Source organism: Anas platyrhynchos, chromosome 1 (assembly GCF_047663525.1).
Source record: "Anas platyrhynchos isolate ZD024472 breed Pekin duck chromosome 1, IASCAAS_PekinDuck_T2T, whole genome shotgun sequence".
NCBI lineage: Eukaryota > Metazoa > Chordata > Aves > Anseriformes > Anatidae > Anas > Anas platyrhynchos.
In genome coordinates, this window is record NC_092587.1 from 6,478,451 (window position 1) to 6,499,092 (window position 20,642).

The 20,642-nt window shown below is 41.4% G+C and overlaps 1 protein-coding gene and 1 long non-coding RNA gene across 6 annotated transcripts in view; one reads left to right on the forward strand and one right to left on the reverse strand.

Moving 5' to 3' along the window:
* Positions 1-255: 255 nt before the first annotated feature.
* Positions 256-20,642, reverse strand: part of LOC106016400 (uncharacterized) — a 31,542-nt gene continuing 11,155 nt past the window's right edge. The window contains exons 8-12 of one of the 5 annotated variants that reach the window (XR_011812621.1): positions 20,060-20,129; positions 18,625-18,693; positions 15,951-16,149; positions 2,502-3,307; positions 256-553 (exon numbers count right to left, since the gene is read on the reverse strand). This is a non-coding gene — a long non-coding RNA (uncharacterized lncRNA). Of the gene's footprint in view, positions 554-2,501; positions 3,308-13,360; positions 14,750-15,590; positions 15,835-15,950; positions 16,150-18,624; positions 18,694-20,059; positions 20,130-20,642 lie in introns of those variants that run through there. The other 4 variants (XR_011812614.1, XR_011812624.1, XR_011812618.1 and 1 more) reach the window with 4 other exon arrangements.
* ECHDC3 (enoyl-CoA hydratase domain containing 3) lies at positions 5,053-12,836 on the forward strand. Its single transcript, XM_005009656.5, has 5 exons — positions 5,053-5,356; positions 5,609-5,730; positions 7,936-8,033; positions 10,595-10,795; positions 12,334-12,836. The coding sequence occupies exons 1-5, from the start codon at positions 5,229-5,231 to the stop codon at positions 12,661-12,663; spliced, it is 879 nt and encodes a 292-aa protein (XP_005009713.4). The 5' UTR covers positions 5,053-5,228; the 3' UTR covers positions 12,664-12,836.

Sequence of the window (20,642 nt, forward strand, 5' to 3'; positions counted from 1 at the left end):
AGCCTTGAGAGGCGTTTGGAGCAGGCATCTCATGGAGATGCTCTGACCAGCCCTCCGGAGGAGCGCGCGTCTCTATCGATTGTGTAGGCAGCCTTGCAAGGTTAAGTATTTACATCAGGGACCTCAAGATACATACTCACAGGACAGGAATGAATGCCTTCTTTATATCGTCTCTCATAGCATCCAATGTTATTTCATAATGATGATCCTTGTTCACATCTTAAGAATCTCATAATTGGAAGGCACCTAAGAAAAATCCAATGCGAAAGCCAGGGGAATATGAATCACTTTGAAACCTCTGAGGACAATGAAGGATGAAAAACAAGTATGGGGAGGATAAGAGAAAACCAGCAAATAAAGATGAAGAGGGAGAAGTCGAGTAACAAAAGGGCTTTGATCATTCACCTGGTCTTGAAGCTGAAGGGAAATAGGCAGCATGCGTTATGTGGAGCAGTGCTGCCACACAGTGACAGGGAAAAAGCTCTGAGCTTCGCAGCAGTAATGACACCGGGAGCTTTGTTTAATGCCAGAGCCTAACAGGACACTGCCTCGTCTGCTGGAAGAATGCAAAATGTAATTACTGGAGGCAATGTTATAAATACCTACTCTGAGCCTGGCTGGAGCGACAGGTGTTGAGCTAGTCACCCTGGTTCAGTTTATTACAAAACATCAATAGTAGTTACAGAGTTAAAACTGGATTCAAGCCCTTTCTTTTAGCAGAATGATCAATAACCAAAAAAAAAAAAAGAAAAAAAAATCATTTTCTCGTAGAGTACAGACTAAGCTTTTATGTATGCTATACAGTAATTCTGTAACTGATTTTGAATTATTAGAAAGAAGCTAGTCCTCAGCTAGGAGATGAATACATGGCATGTCTTTCTGTGACTAACAAAATTAGAATGTATTTTCAAAGGGAAAAAAAAAAAAAAAGAAAGAAAGAAAAAAGAAAAAAGAAAAAATAATAATTCTAGGATCTAAATAAGGTTAGGTAGTAATGTCATATAAATTCCAGCAGTGGGCAGAGGAAAGGCATCATGTCTTTAGAAAATCCCAGTCCAAGCGAGTACTGTCCTGAAGTTTCTGTACTATTTCTGTCTTAATACCAGCATAGACAATTGTCTAAGAATACAGTAAAACATGTTTCATGGACAGCACCATCATGGAAGTCTCAGCTGGGAGACCTTTGGCTAAAAGGCACAAGTATGCAAAACCTTTTTGAATCTTTTCTTTAGGTAATCCCACAGGATTCCACATCAGAGAAACCATTAAGCACTAATCTATCTCTTTGCTAGCAGAATACACAAAGAAGGAAAGCAAATTATTTTCCTTGTCCTAGATGTACAACAGGGCCTTCCTCTCCCTGTTGTTGTGGAGCTGCTACACACCTGCCTGGAATTTAAGCAGTCCTTGAGATTTAAAGGTGCTGAACTGGCTCCCAGTTGGATTTGAATGCCCTCAGAAGTGTTGAAAATCAGGTCACAGGATCCCCTGGGAATGGCAGCTTGGTACATTTCAAGATAAATAATTTGCATGAAATTCAGCAGGGAACAGGCCTGCCTTATGTTCCATAGACTAGTCCCATGTTTTCATCACAGCACCCCAATTAATAGGTAGAAGTGTCTTTATGCATGTATTTACTCCTGTTCATATATGTGTATGCACACACAGCTTCCCTTTAGCAGTTTTACATTTCAGCCTCATCTCCACAAAGTCTGCCTTTACCCTGGGATGAGCTGCTATTTAGACTGGCCACCACTGGCCACTGGGGTGAAACAGGCACTCCTAAAAGGTAGATGTCACATCTGGGCTCACTGAAAGCCAAGCAAATAAAGATATAAATAAATAGTTGTGCCGCATAAAAAGGGGATTCTGTATGCTATTTTTGCTGTCTGTGCATTTTACCTAACAACATTAGGATGGGGACCCGAGAGTGCATTATGACAACTAGACATGCTTGAATTTTGAAATGTCTTTTCCTAGCACCCTGTGAAACCCTGAGAAGTTTCTGTAATGATCTAAAAATAAAGTTGCATTAAGTCCCTTATCGTCTCCCTTTTTATTTTATATGAAAGATCAATAAAGATAAAGGTTAGAAAAGCCCTGCCTGGTACTTGCAATCCTGGCTCCTAATTGTCTCCAGTTGGAAGTGTGAACTCAGCCAAAACCGCAATGCTGCTAGCAAATGCTATAAAAAGGAAAGCTGTCTGAAATTGGAAAAGTTTTTTTCAACACTTTCTCAGAGAAGGCAGCAGCAGGTCTGTTTAATACATTGGGGAAGCTGCAGCCAAAAAAAAATCTGTGACGGAGGAGGGTGTGAAAGGAAACATGAGGCTGTCAATCAAAGTGAAAAAGAACAGAATTTCCAGGGAGCTGGAAATGCTATGTTAAAAACAAGCTATTTTGAGAAGACCAAAAAATATATTTAATTGGAAATGGAGAGAACAACAATATGTAGTAAGAGAGGGAACTGGAAGAAAAGAAAAAAAAAGACTGCAACTCACAATACCAACTTTGAAGACATAGGGATTGAAAGAAGTTGCTGGCCAGTGTTGCAGGGGAATGTGAACTCCTCCCAGAGCTGGAACACGTCATGTTCACTGTGTGCTGGCCTTTGCCATGCCAAGCAAGGATTCTGAGAACTGCTGTGATCAATTTAGAATGATCTGGTGTTCTTCTAGATGAGCAATTTTTTCCACAGATTCCTATCATATATTAAAAGTAATATTTGGAAGAACTTTTCAGCGAATGATCATGAAGCACGAACCATATCAAAACGTAATTAGGCAACTGGGGAAAGTCAAGTCCAGACCTAGCTCTCAGAGTCCTCAACATTTATAAAATGTACATACCACTGTCCTTCAACATTTATAAAATGTACATACCACTATTTCTACTACAGTAGGGCCACAAAGCCCATCAACGGGGAGATGAGGAAGCAGAAACATAGATCTACATTTACAGAGAACTTCTGCTGGACATATATTTATTTCATTTTAGAGTACCTATGGCTCTGACAGAAAATGGAGCACAAACAATGAAGATTCACTTGTGCAGAAAACATTTGAATTACTAATACCTTCCACTAGCTTTTAGGAAAGGATACGTGATGAGAAGAAGTGATAAGGAAGGAAGACAAGGGAATCATGACTGGGGCACCCTGCATCTCCTTGAACAGTGCTGCTCAGTCCTCAGGCTTGTCAGCATCCCATGGCAGATGAGTTTGTTTGCTAGCTGCCTCATCCACACAGCTGCTTCTTTCCCAGGAGGACTGCCTGAGCCAGGTGTGAAGAAAGAGAGGTCATAATTCCTGCGAGTAAACAGAGAACAGCAACATGAAAGCAATGTGAGAGGTTATATTGCAAAGCAACAATTTTTTGAAGAACTATTTTAAGTAATCAGGGTCTGCAGAGAGTTGCACATTTCTCAGACTAGAAAGATTTACTATGCATAGCACTAAGAAGTGGCAAAGGAGAGCTTTGGGGTTCAGCAGAAAGACAGATAGAAAGGGGTCCACCTCCTCAAATCCATCTCCCTGGTAACCTAAGCAAGCACATCCTAAACCTTTTTCAGAAGCCTGCTCAGCTCCATCTTAGGAAAAAAAAAAAAAAAAAAGAAAGAAAAAAGGTCTCGAATATGTTAATGTTCAGTTTACTGCCAGCATAGTTCTCCATCTTGCATAGCTTCTTGAATTCTCAGATTGCAAAATCCCCACCCTGTGGAGAGAGCAGTCCTATGTCCCTTGAGTTGTTTTGTTGGACATGAGAAATAACACTGTTCTCATCCTTCATAACAGAGGGTCTCGATTCAACTCTATTCTCTCTGCCCCTCTTACTGTTTGGCTTCTTTTACATGGAAGAGCAGAAGCATATGCAATAATCAAGACAAGCTGTGAATATACCTTTACCTATATGTCCCTAAAATGCTTTGAATCATCTTAAAATCTCATTTCCCTTTTTGTTTCTTGGATGCTTTGTATGTACAGATTGCAGAATGACTCTGTGGAACCAATTAGGACACCTGAGTGCTTCTCCACAACCACTGCATGAAAGATGATCTTACTAGTTCCCAAGTATACGACCCCAAACCCTGTAGCACTGAATTTCATTCTATGCCAATTACTCTAGGCCTCAAAGCAATCTCATTCTTTCTGTACAACACAATTGTCTTCTGTGTCAATGACACATCCCAAGCTAAGTGTCACAAGTTTTCCCAGCACAGTCCTAATCTTCTTCCCATGGCCCATAAATACAAATATAGAAAATGTAGTGAAAATGTCAGTTTTTCAAGTACCCGCAGCCCTCCAACACCCCCAACATACCCATTAATGAATGCCACCTTCCCATCCAGGTCTTCTGATACAAGAGTGTCCAAGGAAGCCCCAGTGGTTTTATCACACATCGATAACCCCAGTCCCCTCTCAATTCCAGATCTGTCACTTCATTCAGGAGAATGTATCTAGTGGGTTATACGAAGCGAGGAAGTGGACCATTCTCCTGACTGCATTAGCAATGTGCCAGCTAATTTGGAGAAGACATTTCACTTATTTTTTTCTTGCAGTCCTCAATTTCAAAGATTCAGGTCTGCAGTGTAGAAGAGCACATTACAATGTATGTCCTCCACATCTTTACATGAAAGATGCAGAGGAACTGATGAGCTGTGTATTGTAACACACATCACTGTTCCTTGATGGAACCACGGCATTTATTTGGTCCCTTCCACACGTACTGCATTTATTTATTCTTAATTTCCCACATTTCTTTCTTTTTTTCACCCTTTTTATTCATCTCGGAGTCAACACATTGGGGAAATCTGGTGGTTTTTTTTGGCTGGAGAACAGAACGGGTGAGGACGGCGGGGGAAGGTGCGCAGGGTTTTACTCTGTCCCCTCACGCTTCAGGAGGGGACACTGCTCATCCCCTCCTGAGCAGCCCACAACCTCCCAGCGGGGTGAAACCCCAAAACAGGGCACATCTCCCTTTTCTGAGGCTCCGAGCTGACACATTCCAGTCAGACATTTCACTCCTTTTTCACCAACCAGCCCGGCCAAGCCAAGCCCAGCCCAGCGGGGTGGGGGGCGCTCGCCCCGAGCCGGGTCAAGCGGCTTCCCCGAGGGATAAGCAACCGGGGCCGGCTTCCCTCCGGCTACCAGCTCTCCCTCAGCCCTCCGGGGCTGAACTCCAGGCCGGGCAGGAGCCGGGCTAGGGGTCAGTAGCGAGCCGGGCAGCGAGATGGCGGCGGCCGCCAGGCTGTGGAGGCTGAGGCGGTGCCTGGCCGGGCCTGTGGCCGCAGCCCGCAGCAGCAGCAGCGCGGCCCCGCCGGAGAAGCTCACCCTGAGGCGGCAGGCGGATGGGGTCCGGTGAGATGTGCAGAGACGGAATCGGGAGAAAATGGGGGGCTCTGAGAGCGGGTGGGTGGGAATTGGGGCGGCTCTGACAGCGGGGACTCGGGGGGGAAGGGTTAGGGGCTGTGGGCGCAGCGCGGAGCCTCGCGGAGTTTCCGTGTGCACGCTTGGGGCGTGTGGGGTTCATCAGTCGTTTTGAAAGTTTGCTCTTTTTCTGTTTGTTTGTTTGGCTTGTGCTAACCTTCTGTATGTAACGGCTTTTTGCAGAAGCATTGTCCTGAACAACCCCAAGAGGCGAAACGCCCTGTCCCTCTCCATGCTGCAGGCGCTGAAGGAGGACCTGCTGCATGACGCCAAAAGCAAAGAGCTCCGCGTTATCGTCATTTCAGGTACCCCACAGAAGAGGAGTGGCTGAGAGAATAAGAAGAAACAGGCTAATATGGAGCTTAAGCTCAGAATATCACTGAACTACAGAAAACGGGGCAGGAAGGAACTTGCAGGCTGGTTTCTTACAGCCTGCCAGAACATAAACAGTACCACATGTGAGCCTTCCCACTCAGACCTCGCTGCCCTTCTATATTCATCCTGCTTTCCGCTTTCATACACTTAATTCCTCATTCTTGAAGCCAGCCTTAATAATTGACTAGGTTCTGTTATATTTCTGTTGATAATTAACACATCTAAGAAGAAACGCTGTTGAAACAGTATTCAAAACGTTAGTATTTCAGTCAGGTTGCCTGGTGTGTTTGCAGAGTTGATAAGCTTTTGTTTTCCTTTTGTAAAAGTAAGCAGCAAGTGAAATGATTGTTTTTAAAGCTACATATGAACAGTAGCTCAAACAATAAATCCAGGTCCTTATAGTCATTACGCTGAAGAACAAACACTCCTAGGTAATGGTTTTTGTGCAGAAGCAGGCTGAGCTTGCATGGCTTCTGTTGCCTTCAGTGGCAGGTACAGATGGTAGTAAACAGGGTTCAAAGGGTTTCCTGTGCTCTGTTCCCCTGCTCTAAGCCAGGATCAGACTTTGTTATTTTTGCCACTGGTTTGTCAAAACTCTTTCTAAAACTCTTCAGTGAAGAAGAGACCATAGTATTGATACTGCAGTCACCTGCAACCTGCAAATGTAAAACTTTATCTTTTAGAGCCTCTATTCCATTTAGATATTAACCTGTAGAGTTCTTAAAGATAATAAAAGTTGAGATGTTCTTAAGCCATTTTTGTCCTCTGTCATTTTAAGATAATCTTCCCCTGTTCTCCTTCCAAACATCTTGGAGAAATAGGTTTACTAATTTAGAAAGCTGGGATTCCCTGTACTAAGAGGAGAACGTTGCTCATGTGTAAGTGTGCGTGCACATGAGAGTGGAAATAAATTAACTTCACAGCAGTGACAAATATATGTATTCAGTATTTCAAATAGCAGTTACACATTTTGTAAGATGCTTCAGGTTACTTTTTGAGAATACGGTGCTCTGGGAGTTTGTGAGTACAGTTTGGTTGTTTTATTTTTCTTGCCTGTTTGTTTTTCAGTTTAAAAATAAATTGCATGTTCCTGCTGATTTCCAACTCTATTGCTGAATGGAATGCAAAACAAGAAATCTCAGGAAAAAGACTTGTCTTTGAATCTTTAACACAGACTTTACAGTGGATTCTTCTTTAATGAGGCACAAATGCAGATGTGGTTAAATTTCCAGATAATGTATCGCTGATCCAGTGAGCTGATTGCTGGTGTGTGGTTATTGCTAGACAGACTGTTAACAATAAGCTGATTCATAAGAAGCAAATGCATAGCTAAGGTGGTGGCTTCATAGCTGTAGATGGAAATGTCGCATCCATGCAAATATCTGAGGAGATCTGAAGGACTAAAAAGCTTCAGATTGGTTTATTTTTATGGCAGATGTCTCCTGAGGAAGGAAAACTGTTGTAGAGGTAGTGTGTAAGTAGAGCTTGTTGTTAGCTGCCACTTGAGGAAAGCAAATCTAAAACTTACACCTCCAGAATCTTGCTTTTTCTACCAAAACCCTGGAGAAGCTTTTTGGGATTCCTTAGATGAGTGTTAGCAGTGGAGGAACAGAGGCCATAACAGCAGAAGAACTGTCTCTAGCAGAAGAACCTTTTTTTCCACTGTTGCCTTAAACACCATAACTAAATTGTTGATGCTTATTTCATAAAAGTTAATCATTAGCGTACAATAAACAGGGAATAACTGTATTTGTTAGTCTGAGAGCAGAGCAGTCCATTGTCACTCCAGCTAACTAGTTTACACTGTACCAAAGAGCAGTTCAGTACTATATCTTAAAAGAGACTGGGCTGAGAAGTGTAAAGAACCTTATTTTTAACTGAGTTAACTTGGAGTGGAAGTAAAACTAAGCCTTTAAAATATTTATTGGCATTAGTGTGGTTAAATCATTTATTGCAGCAATTTAAAGGTATTACAGAGCTCAGAAGGCAATATTTAGGAACTGAGTGTAAAATTCCCTCTACTAATCTACTTCTTTTTGATCATTGACACTTTTATACCTTTAAACGGGGTATTGATACACCACTTGGTTTCTCGATTAGTTCAGACTGACAGAATTTCATGATTTTTTTTGCAGCTGAAGGCCCTGTGTTTTGTTCTGGCCACGATTTAAAGGAACTGACAACTGAAGACGATGTGAAGCATCATTCCCAAGTATTTGCAGTATGTGCAGAGGTAAGCAGTTCTTCTTAAGTGCCACCCTTTTGCCTGGTTTTAAGAGCAAGCAGTGATACTGGTTTAAGTTAACACCTGATCCTGCTGAACTTCTGTTTTCCCTGGATTTCTCTATGTGCAAATAAAAATCCTAGAATGCCAGTGTGCATGCTTCCTACTGGGTGAAGTCATGGTGCGTTCCTTATTTTATCCAGTTCTTCTTGCAGCTGAATATTTGGGCAATATCTTTCCCAGAAATCTAGGCATAACCAACTTCATAGCACTTGTGCTCAAAGGATCTTTCCCAGCATCTAGCTAATGACTCAAGACAGGCTTAAACATCAAGTAGACAATGTGAAAGTAAGATCTGAATACATCTCTGATTCTGGTACCCCTTCAGCAGACCATACAAGATCTTCTTATTGCAGAAGCACAGACCTGAAGGTTGAGAAGTTAAAGTAGATCCTGGAGCCTTTGGAGAGAACGGTCAAAAAGCCCTTTGATTTTAATGGCATTAGAATTTGACCCCCTAAACCTGCTGAGAGTGATCACAAAAAGTTTGAAACCTTTTATTCTAGTTCCTCCAGAAGAAATAATAATCTCTATACACATTGTCAAGCTAACATTACTCATGGTTAACAAATGCTGTAAAAGCCATGGTATAAAGGTTACTACTGAAGGCACATTGGTATAAGACATAGCAATCATCCTTGCAGCTTTGTCTGTATTTCATCTTGGTATGCTGTCCACAAAGAGGTAAGCACAAATATGACTCAGTGACAAGTTAGCCCCTGCATCAGAAAGGAGTCAAGGTCCAATAGTTTAGGAACCAATAGTTTAATATTGATTTTGCAGTTGCAGGGCAGAATACCAGTATATTGTCAGTGGAAAACTGAATCATACAGCTTTTCAGTCACATAATAGGAAAGATGAAGCAAAAAGAAAATGTAGCATGAAATCAAGAGTTGATAAATTTCTCACTTCAAGGTCCAGAAGAATTTAAATTGTCCTGTTATGTATCTGTAGTTTTGGAGCTGTATATTCAGGATTCATGACAAGTATAGCAAGCTAGTCTTCGTTTTTACAAAGAGAATGGTGCCTTATTGTATAGTAAGTTTAGTAAGACGGCACTATTACAAATATCAATTTCAGATAAATATTCCTGAGCCCATCACATTTGGAGATACGGAGCTATTCCAAATCCAGCTGGGTACTGCCCTGGACAGCCAGCTCTATCTGAGCTGGGTGCGTTGGACTCAGTGATCTCGAAAGGTTACTGCCAACCTAAATGATTCTGTGAAACTGGCAAAGCAAGTTCAGAAAGAAACACAAGAGGTGAAATGACATTTGATGTAATCTGTTTTATGATGATGATAGTGATAATAGTACTTCACAACCTCTACCTGAGTATCTCAAAGGGATTTAAGTTTCTTATAATACACAACTCACTAGTATCTCCATATAGGCTTGCTGATAAACATTAAGGGCACTTTACATACAGAAATAGAGAAAGAAATTTAGTCTTTATTTGGGATCCTAAGTAGAATGGATCCTACCCTAAATTACATATTTACATCCTGCACTAGGGGAGTCCAGAGCATCGGACTGGTCTTCAAGAGACCTTTGGCCAAAAGGCTTTGACATTTGTTTGTGACTGGTAACCGTATGCAGGTCATTTCAGCTGCTGTGCCTCTGTTTCCCCATGCCTAAAATACTGCATTATATAGTTCTGCTAACTTCATCTGAGAACTGAGTACTTTCCACACAGGAGTTTGAGACAGCTAGAAACACTTCTTTAGAGGCTTCTCAGGTACAAAACCATAGATACTTTTTTTTTTTCTTTTCAGGGAACCATTTAACTTTGAATTTTTATAACCAGAAAGTATTTTACTTGTTTCCCTGCATGCATGCACATACTGTTACTCTTTCGTTGTCTGCTTCTCAAAATGCACTGAAAATGTGTTTTTAAACAAAGAAAACGTGAGACAAAAACTGATGAAATTCAACACTGAATTCAGGTAACTTCATCTAAGTGACATGACATTTGCTAGACTTCATCTACTGGAGAAATTGAAATAGAAAGTTAAAAGCTGTTATCTTGCTACACTGTGCTAATGTGACAATTTTTAAAATCTAGATGATAGTAATCAGTTAAATAGATTTTCTGTCTGCAAGTATTAAAATTAGGTTAGTTTGATGATTCCCACTGTATTTAAGGCGAACCTGAGTTAGAAGAGCTAGACAAATTTGTCTTTCTTAACTTCACCTACGTGAAGTTGGACGTCCCACCTGTGAAGTCTATGAGAGTGAAAGCACAAAGTGTTTACCCATCCTAAGTCTAACAGAAATAGGAAAAATTGGCTACATAAACCTACATAGTTGGCTATGCAGCTGAGCAGTGACTGGAAGAGCAGTGGTTTTGTGCAATAAAGCCCTAAAGCAGGTTCTGCAGAGAGGACTTAAACTCCAGTCTATGAAATTGGAAAGTGCACACCGTGATACCAGGTCTGTGAAGCACGTGCAAGTTTTAGAACAGCCACGATGTAACTTTAGGGACTAACTGACTGCTTTCTCCTGGGCAGGTTATGACTTTAATCCAGAAGCTTCCAGTACCGGTGATTGCCCAAGTAAATGGCTTGGCTACAGCAGCAGGCTGTCAGCTAGTGGCAAGCTGTGACATTGCGGTGGCGAGTGAGAAATCTCAATTTGCTACTCCTGGAGTAAACATTGGATTGTTTTGCTCCACACCAGCTGTGGCCTTGGGCAGATCTCTTCCAAGAAAGGTAGGCTTCCTTTGCAGGTACTCTTTTTAATTTTGCAATTAGTAGCTTCCCCTTTTTAGGAGTTCTAGTTCCACTGCCTTAACTTCATCTTCCTGCAGTACAACATTCAAAATATTTCATTGCCAAAGACGTTCGTAACACTTTGGACTGGGGGAAAAGTAATAAAGGGATGACCTCTGTTTAGGGAAAGCAGCTTCCTGCTGATCTGATTCCAATCAGCAGGAACTCGTATCAGCAGCACGCCAGCTCAGTGAGCCCTCTGCTTCCCAAAAGACAGCTCTGTGCTTTAGACAGTGACGTCCTCCCCCTGATGAGAAACCCCTGCAAGTTCAGGATATCAGCTCCACTGAGCTATCAATTCTGGCCAGGCAGTGACATTTCACTACCAGCATGATCTGCCTGCATTTAGATCAAGATGCTTTAAATAGCATCTAAAACCCTCCCGTACCTTCTTCCTGGTTTATTTCCTACTGATTGTTACTATACATTTCTCCCTGCATAAGCAGTAGTATGACCTGTAAAGCCTCCAGAACTGAGAAAATAAATGTTAAGTCGTGATCCCGTTAGATTCATGTGGACAGGCTCTCCAAGCCCAGCAGGGTTCTCCTGAGATTTAAGGACAAGTCCAGTTGCTGAGTAAAACCTTCAAATTTAAATTTCCTATCTTGTATGACCATCAGGTTCAAATACAACTTGCGTGTTTTGTCGTAGTTTGGTTTTTAACTGTACTATACTGTACAGTTATAACTGTTTCTAAATTGGTATTTATGATTTTTACAATTACCATTTTAAATTCTGTGGAACATAATTTTCTCTGTGTCACTCTTCAAAGGAGCAGGTGTGTTCCCTACAGTGCTCAGGATCGCTGATTTGACCTTTTATCAAATGAAATGTTGCCACTGTTTGTAGCTACCAAAGCAAAGATACCAAAAGGATAATCAGCTCTTATGATTCTGGGTATCAGTCAATTGCATGAAGAATCATGGAAAAAAATCTCATTGAGAAATAACACAGAATGGTCAGTGAGCACTTGGGGGATATTTTAATTTGAAACCTCAAGCACAAGATGCTGAGTGCAACAGGAGACTGAAGTAGATGGAGCTGTAAGAAGGACACATTTAAAAACACCCAGACCAAACTTAAACTAAGGTATTTTCAAAAACTGCACATTGACTTATTAGGTGTTTGTTTGTTTATTATTCCATGCTCAGCTTAAAATATTTGATATTTGATATCAGATATTTGACTTTGTGGACCATCCGCATCTCTCTTGATTCCTATTGCAAACACCAGAGATTCTGGGCTTTTGGAGGCGAAAAAAGCTGCAATCAATGGGCAGGTCTGAAAAAAGGCCAGCTCTAGACCCACTCCTTTTCTTGTAGAAACCTCTTAATATTTCCTTGGCAGTTTAAGAAGCAAGATTTAAATCTCAAATTTGCCAAAAGAGTAACTCGTATTTGAATGAGGAGACTGAAATTCCCCAAACAAAAGCAGTACAGGAGTGGAATTGACTTAATGTGGTGTCTTTTCTTGTTCAGGTGGCATTAGAGATGCTTTTCACGGGTGAACCTCTTTCTGCCCATGAAGCATTAATGCATGGGCTTGTCAGCAAGGTGGTACCAGAAGACAAGCTAGAAGAAGAGACCATGAGAATCTCTCGCAGGATATGCGAAAGCAGCAAATCTGTCCTGGCACTGGGGAAAGCCACTTTCTACAGACAGATGGCACAGGACCTTGATACTGCTTACAAAATAACCTCTCAGGTCATGGTAGACAATCTGACTTTGAGGGATGGGCAGGAAGGCATTGAAGCCTTTATTCAGAAACGGAAGCCTGTCTGGTCACATTCTCAGGATGAGAAGAAATGAATACTGTTTCTAAGCTAAGCTTAGCTGTGCTTCGTAATTCTTCACGCAGTTGCCTTTGGGAACTATATTTCTCTTCTTTCTGAAAGTTAAATTTCTTATCATACCTATGCCAAAGCCACAATAAATTATTTCTAAGTATATATATAATAAATTTTAAGAAAAATCAAACCAAATATTTTTTTTTCAGCAATGAATCTTTTCTGTGGTTTCAGAAGGAATGCAGTGCTACAAAAATCAGTTTGATATGTCCCAGATTATACATGGAATCACATGGACTGGGAGAGAACTCGGATCACCCTGTTTAGTACCTGTCTCCCTAGTTCTGGTTGTTATTAATAGAGAATTATAGGGTTTGGACACATTCCAGAGGTGATGGAGTACTTATATTCCAATGCAGTTCAGTGTGTTACAGGCAGAAGCCAGTAACACTAACCCATTCATTGTTATAAATACACCTGCCTATGAACTGTGTGTGTTATTAGTTTGTCTCCCTCAGCAAATCCTGTTGTTTCACCATCAGTCCAAATTAGCACTTGCAAAATCTAGAGGATTTTGCTGTTGACTCCAGGGAGGCTAAGCCTGGCGTGGGGTGTTTGGTTTCCACAAAGGGCACGCTGCAAAAAGCACTCCCTACAGGCTTCAGCAGAGATTCACCTGGCAATGTTCTGACCCAGTCATAATCTTTAGGCTATGTGTCTTCAGTTTATCACAGAATCTTCTGCACGTAAGCCTGACTTTGTGCTCGGAGCTGGTCTTTACCAGCACTGGAAGAGGTCAGCCTTGGATTTAAGGTCTTGAAATCTTCCAACAACAGGGATTCAGCTCCTCTTCTGGGTAGTCTGTCCAACATTCCCAGTGGAAAAAAAAAAATCTTTAACTTTGAGGCTCCAGTCTGAGCCTCAAAGCATCACTTTTCAAACATTGTCCCATTGCATTATCTGACATTACTAAGAAAACTTCAGCTCCAGCATCTCTGTATGCCTCTTCAAGCAGTCACAGGCTGCACTTAGATCACACTAGGCTCCTCTGTGCCAGACTAAACAAGTCCAGCTTCCTCAGCTCTCCTTGTAGGTCACGTTCTCTAGATAATTGACTCTCTGGTGGATGAGTTCCAGTTTCTCAACATCCCTTTTGCACAGGCTGTGCCAAAAGAGTACTATGGTCCAAATATGGCCTCACTGGTGCTGAGCAGAGGGGAATAAAATATTCCTTCCATCTGCTGGCCACTTTGAGCCAGTTGGTATTGCTCACCGTGCATTTTGTCTTATTTGTGATGAGTGCACTGCTGGCTCATACTCAGCTGGGCATCCACGATAAGCTGGGTTTCAGCAGGCTGCTGCTCTGCCTGGCAGTTCCTAGCTGGCTCTGGTGCTTGGTGTCACTCTTCCCTGGGTGCAATCCTTCTCATGGCCTTTCTGGATTGAAGACGAGCCACTCAGTATGTCAGCTGTTTCCCCAGCTCAGGATCACCTGCAAATTTGCTGAGGGTGTGTTAGTGATGGGGGAGTATGAATCAATAAGGACGTCATTCAGGTGTGTTTACTCCTTAGTGCGTGGTTCCCTGCTAGTGCACATGTCAGTTTGTTTCTCAAGTTTTCTGCAGTGAGTGACTTACCCAGTAAAGTTCTGGGATGGTTCTTTCCAGGGGCTGATCATTCCTCCAAGCCAGCATGGATGAGTCCACAACAGCTTTGGCTGCCTCTACCCTTCCCAATGCCCTGATGCTGACCCTGTGAGCCTTGCCCAGCACTCCTGAGCATCCCCAGCATCAGGCTAAAAAACGTCCTCCTGGCAGGCCTGCCTGTTTCTCCAGGCGCTTTAAACTGAAACACTGCCACAATGGAAAGTCAGCAATTTGGGGTTTGGGCCACAAAGTTGCCAAACGGAGCTAGAGGAAACCCAGGTGAAGTGCTATACAATGTAGCTGTAGCCAGTCTGCTTCAGAATGACCTGAGCATGAGGATCTTATTGGAAAGGGCATTTCTGGTAGAGTCTCCCTGCTTCTGGAAGAGGTCTCATAGTTCAGCCAATCTGCCTCCCATAGAGCAGCAACAGGCTGTACTCCTACCAGGTGCACTGCTGGGATCTGTGGGTTGAATGACACCTTGCTTCCTAAGAGTGAAATTCTGTTTGTCCTTACACTAGGGAACCATACCTGACTAGTTTGGTTACCAAAGATAGCTCTTTTCTAACTGACCCACACATTTTTATTCAAACTGCTGATATAAACATGCATCACTTCTGTGTATACACCCCCACAAAGCACTTCTCTCTGCTGTCCACAATGGATGGTCAGGATGAAAAGAAAGCAATTTCCAGTCCTGCTGCTATTTTTAATTTGAGAAACGTAAACTTCAATTCACCGTTACAAATAGTTTGTTTCTATAGGACTGTGAAAAATGCAGATTGTTGGGAACAGTCATTTTAAAAATACAAAATTCCATTGTAATCACTAAGAAAGCTGAATATGTTTTATATAAACTCCCGGTTTATATTGGTAAGAAAACGTTATGAACAGTTGTCCTGGTGTCAGCACCCTGGTGTGGTGCTTATCTGCCTGCCGCAATAAACCACAACAGTTAAGAGACAGAAGGGTTAAATCTGGAGCCCAGTAACCTTCATCATGTCCTTTTCAATACAGTAAGATGTTGCACTTAGACTGTGCTCCCCCATGCTGCTCTAAAAGCATTAGGAAAGAGTAAATTGTTTTTAAAAATATTTATATTTAATGGCTACCTTGCAACCACTCAGCAAATCTCTACTGGCTCTTTTGTTCCAGGCTTTTAGGAATAAGTACATTATCTGATTTTTGCAGAACAGTGCTCTTTTCAACTAAATGCAGTAATAAAATGGTTTCACTGGCCATCTTAAAACATGAATGACAGTTTAGATGAGCACATTCTTTCAGATATTTAGAAATTCTCCTCCAAGCGATTGCCATCCACAAAAGGCAGGTTTTTCATTACTGTTAATTGACAGCTATAAGTTTTGAGAAAAAAATCTGCATTTTTAAAGAATAATTACTTTATTTGAAATAATTTCACTGAAATAGAATTGAATCTGGTCTTGTTATTCCTGCACATCAATTTGTTGGATCTGAATGGCCTCATGAGACTCTAGTGTTACAAAGGCATGTAGGTATCCTTAGTGTTATTTGAAGTGAGCAGTGCTCTGTAAAGTTAAGAACAGGCATGCTTTAACGAGACAAAATGGTGATGGGAGAGAAGTTAACTATCAGAAATGGTGGACTGGTTGTTTAGAGGATACGCAGAGGGTAGCAGTGTTACCTTATTTTCCATGTAAAAAAAAAACAATGCCTCAAGTTCCTCCACAAGTCAAATCCATGGACGTTCAGGAAGCACAGAGCTGTAGATGGCTGAGGTCAGGTCCTTAAGAACACCGCTTTTGTAGGGTCGTGGTCTTTTCCAGTCTAATTCACTGGCATATTATGAGATACAACAAATGGCTGTGTTGTATCTTCCTGACCTTTAAGGGAAAAATATTTATTAGTGCATTTTAACTCAGCTTCCACAGTATTTGTTTGTACTATTTTGTGCAATAAAGTAATTATGTAATTAGCGATCATCAATTCCAAAAATGGCAGGAATATTTCCCTCTTGCTTGAACTGCTAGACAGAGAAGAGCTTCAGAAGGCTTTAGAATATTCCTGCACTGGCCCCTATGGATTGACAAAGCAACATCATTTTTCATTTCTGACTTGTGTGTAATTTTTTTTTTTTCCCCACATCTGCCTTTACTGTTTAATTTAACAGATTTACAGGCCAGTCCTGGGAAACAGAACGGTTCCAGAATTGTTAATTATGTTCCATAGCCAAGAAACAACAAACCAAATGATAGATTGGGAGACTTACCGCTGTGGCTATCTGCTGCCCGAGGGAGCGTCTGTCCTAAAATAGCAAGGAGTCTAGCCCTTGTCACCCACTCTTTTTTATTAAAGAGTCTGCTCTGCAGTGGTCTGCCAGGTAATTAGCCTAGTTTCAAGTGACCCTAATAGCATGTGGCATGCACTCAGGCTTCTCTGTAAACTAAGTATGCCTCCATCTGCACAGAGCCGCTGGGATGCAGCTCATCCCTGCAAATGACAGAAAGGTACAGGTTTTCTGGGAGCAGCTAGTATGGAAATGTAGAGCAAATGCAAGCGATGAATTGCCTGGATGAACGTAATGAACCACTCAGACACTGACCTCAAAGTGTCAGTGAAGCAGAGGCCTTATAAAAAGTCCTTTCAGTCTTTAGGTGGAAATTTTAGAAAAGATACTCAAGCAAAATCTGGAGGATGTGATCCCCTCGTGAACAAGACGGACAAGCCAGGGTGCAGAGATAGGTAGAATAACCACAGCACAAGGTTGTTCCTAATTCATGGACTAGTCAATATTGTCCCTCATCACCTCGTTTTGGGGATGTATGGTGAAGATGCAGTTGGACAGAGGACTCAGGAGTTGGACAAGGTGTTTATGATTTTCATGTTCAACAGAGCCAAAGAACAGAATGGGAGATGGTCTCATTTGGGCATTTTGTATGAGCTTCGCGTGGTTTTCTCAAGGCAGCCCAGCCTAGAATTCAACTGACTGAGAATTGGTTTGATAAAACCTTCTGTTTCCGTGGAGGAGAGAGCTTGAGAATGTGTACTACAACAGCACGAAAACCTGGATGACTGACTCATTGGCAAAAGCTGGCATCATAATTTTTGTGGTCCAGCTCATGATTTCTGAGCATTTGGATGGCAACACCGTGTCCTGTACAGAATTGTCTGTGGGTGATTCCTGTATGGTGATTCCCATATTCCAGATGGGGAAACTGAGGCCAAACCTGCTCTGTTTGAGATCCCACAGTAAGCCAGGGGCACTGTAACAATGGCATCCAGAACGTGAACAGCTGCTCCTTGTACTTCTTCAGCAACAAAGGTTTCAGTAAAATCAGCAGAAATGCAGGACGGTCACGTGCCCTGAAAAGCCTGCAAAGGCTTCTGAACAGGAATTATGAGCTACTGCATCAAAGGCCCTATGCTTGACATTTATTGGCTTTTTGATGAATGTTGGGGTAATTTTACTGTCAACAGTTTCTCATTAGGAGCCTGGCAGTGTTCTTTCTGACCATTATCTTGCTCAATATCACATCGGGTTGCTACAAAGAGCAGAGATTTTATGTAAAACCCATCTATCTCTGTAGCTGCAAAATGTTTTAATAATTCTACATTAAAATAATTTCATGGAAATGCTGGCTGCCTCCTCTAAGCAATAAGGGCAATAGACAAATGGTTAGATTTCCATGAAGACCTCAAGCCACAGGACAAAACTCATACTGCAATGAGTAGGATTCATTTGTCTTGATTTGAATGGCATTGCACCTCAATCATACTAATTCTGAATTTAGCCACAGAGTAATGCGTCCCCATCCTGTTTTACACATTTTTGAAGGAGATTCACAAAGGGCGCAAAGGCATTAGAGCTCTCCACTGGCCTACTGTTTCCTGGCTGTTTGCTGACAGTATTAGTTTTTTTTTGTTTGTTTGTTTGTTTTGTTTTGATTTTTTTTTCCTTTTGGTCAATCCTATAGCTTTCATAAAAAGAAAACTGTAGAACTGTACCCCTAATACCACAGCGTATTTAAAAAGGGGACAATCATCCATGAACCAACTGTAATAATTTTCACTCTATGACTTTTAAAACATGAATACTACTATTAAATATTTGGATTCTGAAGTCAGGATAATGGGAGCATCACAGGGCTACTGTGTTTTTTTATCAATTATGGTTGTGAAAGAGAAAAAATGGAAACCAAAACCAGATGATGAAGTAGCAAATTGAATTTGAAAATGAACATTTAAGCCAGCTTTATAGGTTTTGGAATCCTGATTCACGACTGTTGTGCAGGCCAGCAACAGACACCTGGATATTTTAACATAGTTTTGTTGTAGCTGTTTACTAAAAGGGAGCCTACCTTTTCCCCCTTAGGTGGGACAGAGTTTTCAGGCTGTCTAGACTGCAACTTGCAATGCCCTGGAGTTATCTGAAAATAAGAAACATTCCTGTAGCCTAGGTTAAATCGTAACCACAAGTTTTAAACTAACTTCCACAGCAGTGCAACTTAACCTGTTGGACCTTAGTAGGTATTGATCTCTTTGCCAATTCTGCTGAAGGAAAGTCACCTCTGGAAAAGGCAGGACAGGTATGGATGGCAACACCTCAGACTATCTGCAGCTTGGCTCATTAGAGCCGTATGTCAGTGGGGTCTGATGTAATGGGTCATGTTTAAGAGAACAGAAGCTCCAGCCATCGTCTGCTTTCTGAAGGAGTTTTTAAGGACAAATTAACTGCAACAGGAGACGTTCAGGCTGCCTCAGCTGCTGATTACTGAGGAGGCGTTAGGGTCTTCCAAAGTGGCACTCAGGTTTTGTTCCAGACCTGTCCTCCTATAAACAATTACAGCAGATGAAATCATTTTTGGAAAGATGAGTGTTTTCTTTGTCAACTCTCCCCCATCAAGGATAATGTGCTATATACTTGCTCTGGTCTTCTCCACTTCCTGGCCCAAAATCACTCTCCATATGGACATTGAATGATACTTCTATAAAGAAGCAGTGAAGAAATTGGTAAGAGATATAAAGAACATAGGGGAAAGGAGAAAGCAATTGAATACATGAATCATTCTCCTAATGTGGCCTTCAGTCTAAATATGAGTGTTTTGATTCTTATACCTGTTTAATGAAACATATCTTTCATTACATTAAAAACTTATCATCTGCTGTTTAAGGGAGTCAAGCCTATAACAAAAGTCTATTCTGAGTGTTAGGATATAGTATAAACACATGGCCAATATTTATGAGTTAGTCTCCCTTCCTTCTCAAGACCTCACTAGATGAGATTAAAAATATTTTAAAATGAGTGTGCTTTTTCTTGCTTTTTTGGTTTTGAGTCCTTAGTGCAAAGTCAAAACAATTTTTCCTTTTTTTCTCTCCCTCTTTAGCTGGATAACTTTTTTAATGAATGCCAAGACTCTTATATAAGTACACAAATCTGGAAAGCTTTACAAAATACCACATGTCGCAGTTTAACAACTGGTGACAATGCCATAAATACTGGAGTGGGGGAGTGGTTTTAATGGAAACTCTGTAAAAAAAAAAAAAAAAAAAAAAGGCGTAACAGATGACAGAGCAGAGTTATGAGAGAACTTGGTTCTCTGAAAGAAGGCCATGCAGGAGAAATGCTGAGGGGCAGGGAAATGACTCTGGATTTCTACACCAGAGTTCACTCAACTGGATGGATATGGTTGGTAAAAGACAATAGTTTTACCAACTGGACTGTATTTACAACACAGGCTCAGGGCATTGGGATGTACTGCAAATGCATGATCATCTGCACAGCAAGGTACTCACCACATACATCCTGCCCATTCTCTCCCGTCTAGCACCAGCAGACTTTTCCAAGCTTCATCATGGATTTTTCCTAGTGTGGAGAGTGCACAGTGCAAAACATAATGGCATTAATACATTAGGCTGTGTTAATGACCAGGTGGATTCATCACCTTCACTTCCTGGTGAGCACTCTCTGCCACTTACCCTGCAGTTTGCCTCCACAGTACCTTTCTTTTCCTGTCTCCACTTCCCATTCCCCGAGGTTTTTCTTCCTATCATGTTTTCCCTAGCCCCTACAATTCTTTTCATACAATCATCCTTCCATTTGAACAGGTGGATCCTGCTACATTTCCCATTCAGTACTGCTTGTAAAGATTTTTTACTGAGTGTCTGTGTTATTTCCATATTATAACACTTAACCAATGCAGAGTACTGGAAAACTAACCTAATTTACCCCTTTTTCAATGGAACCAGCAAGAATATCCAAGCAAGGACAATCAGCCCCTTGTTCATTGGCCTGATGTTACTATTAATTATTGTTACTATTATTGTTATTATCATTGCTATTATTATTGCTATAACCTATTGTAACACCACTACAGTT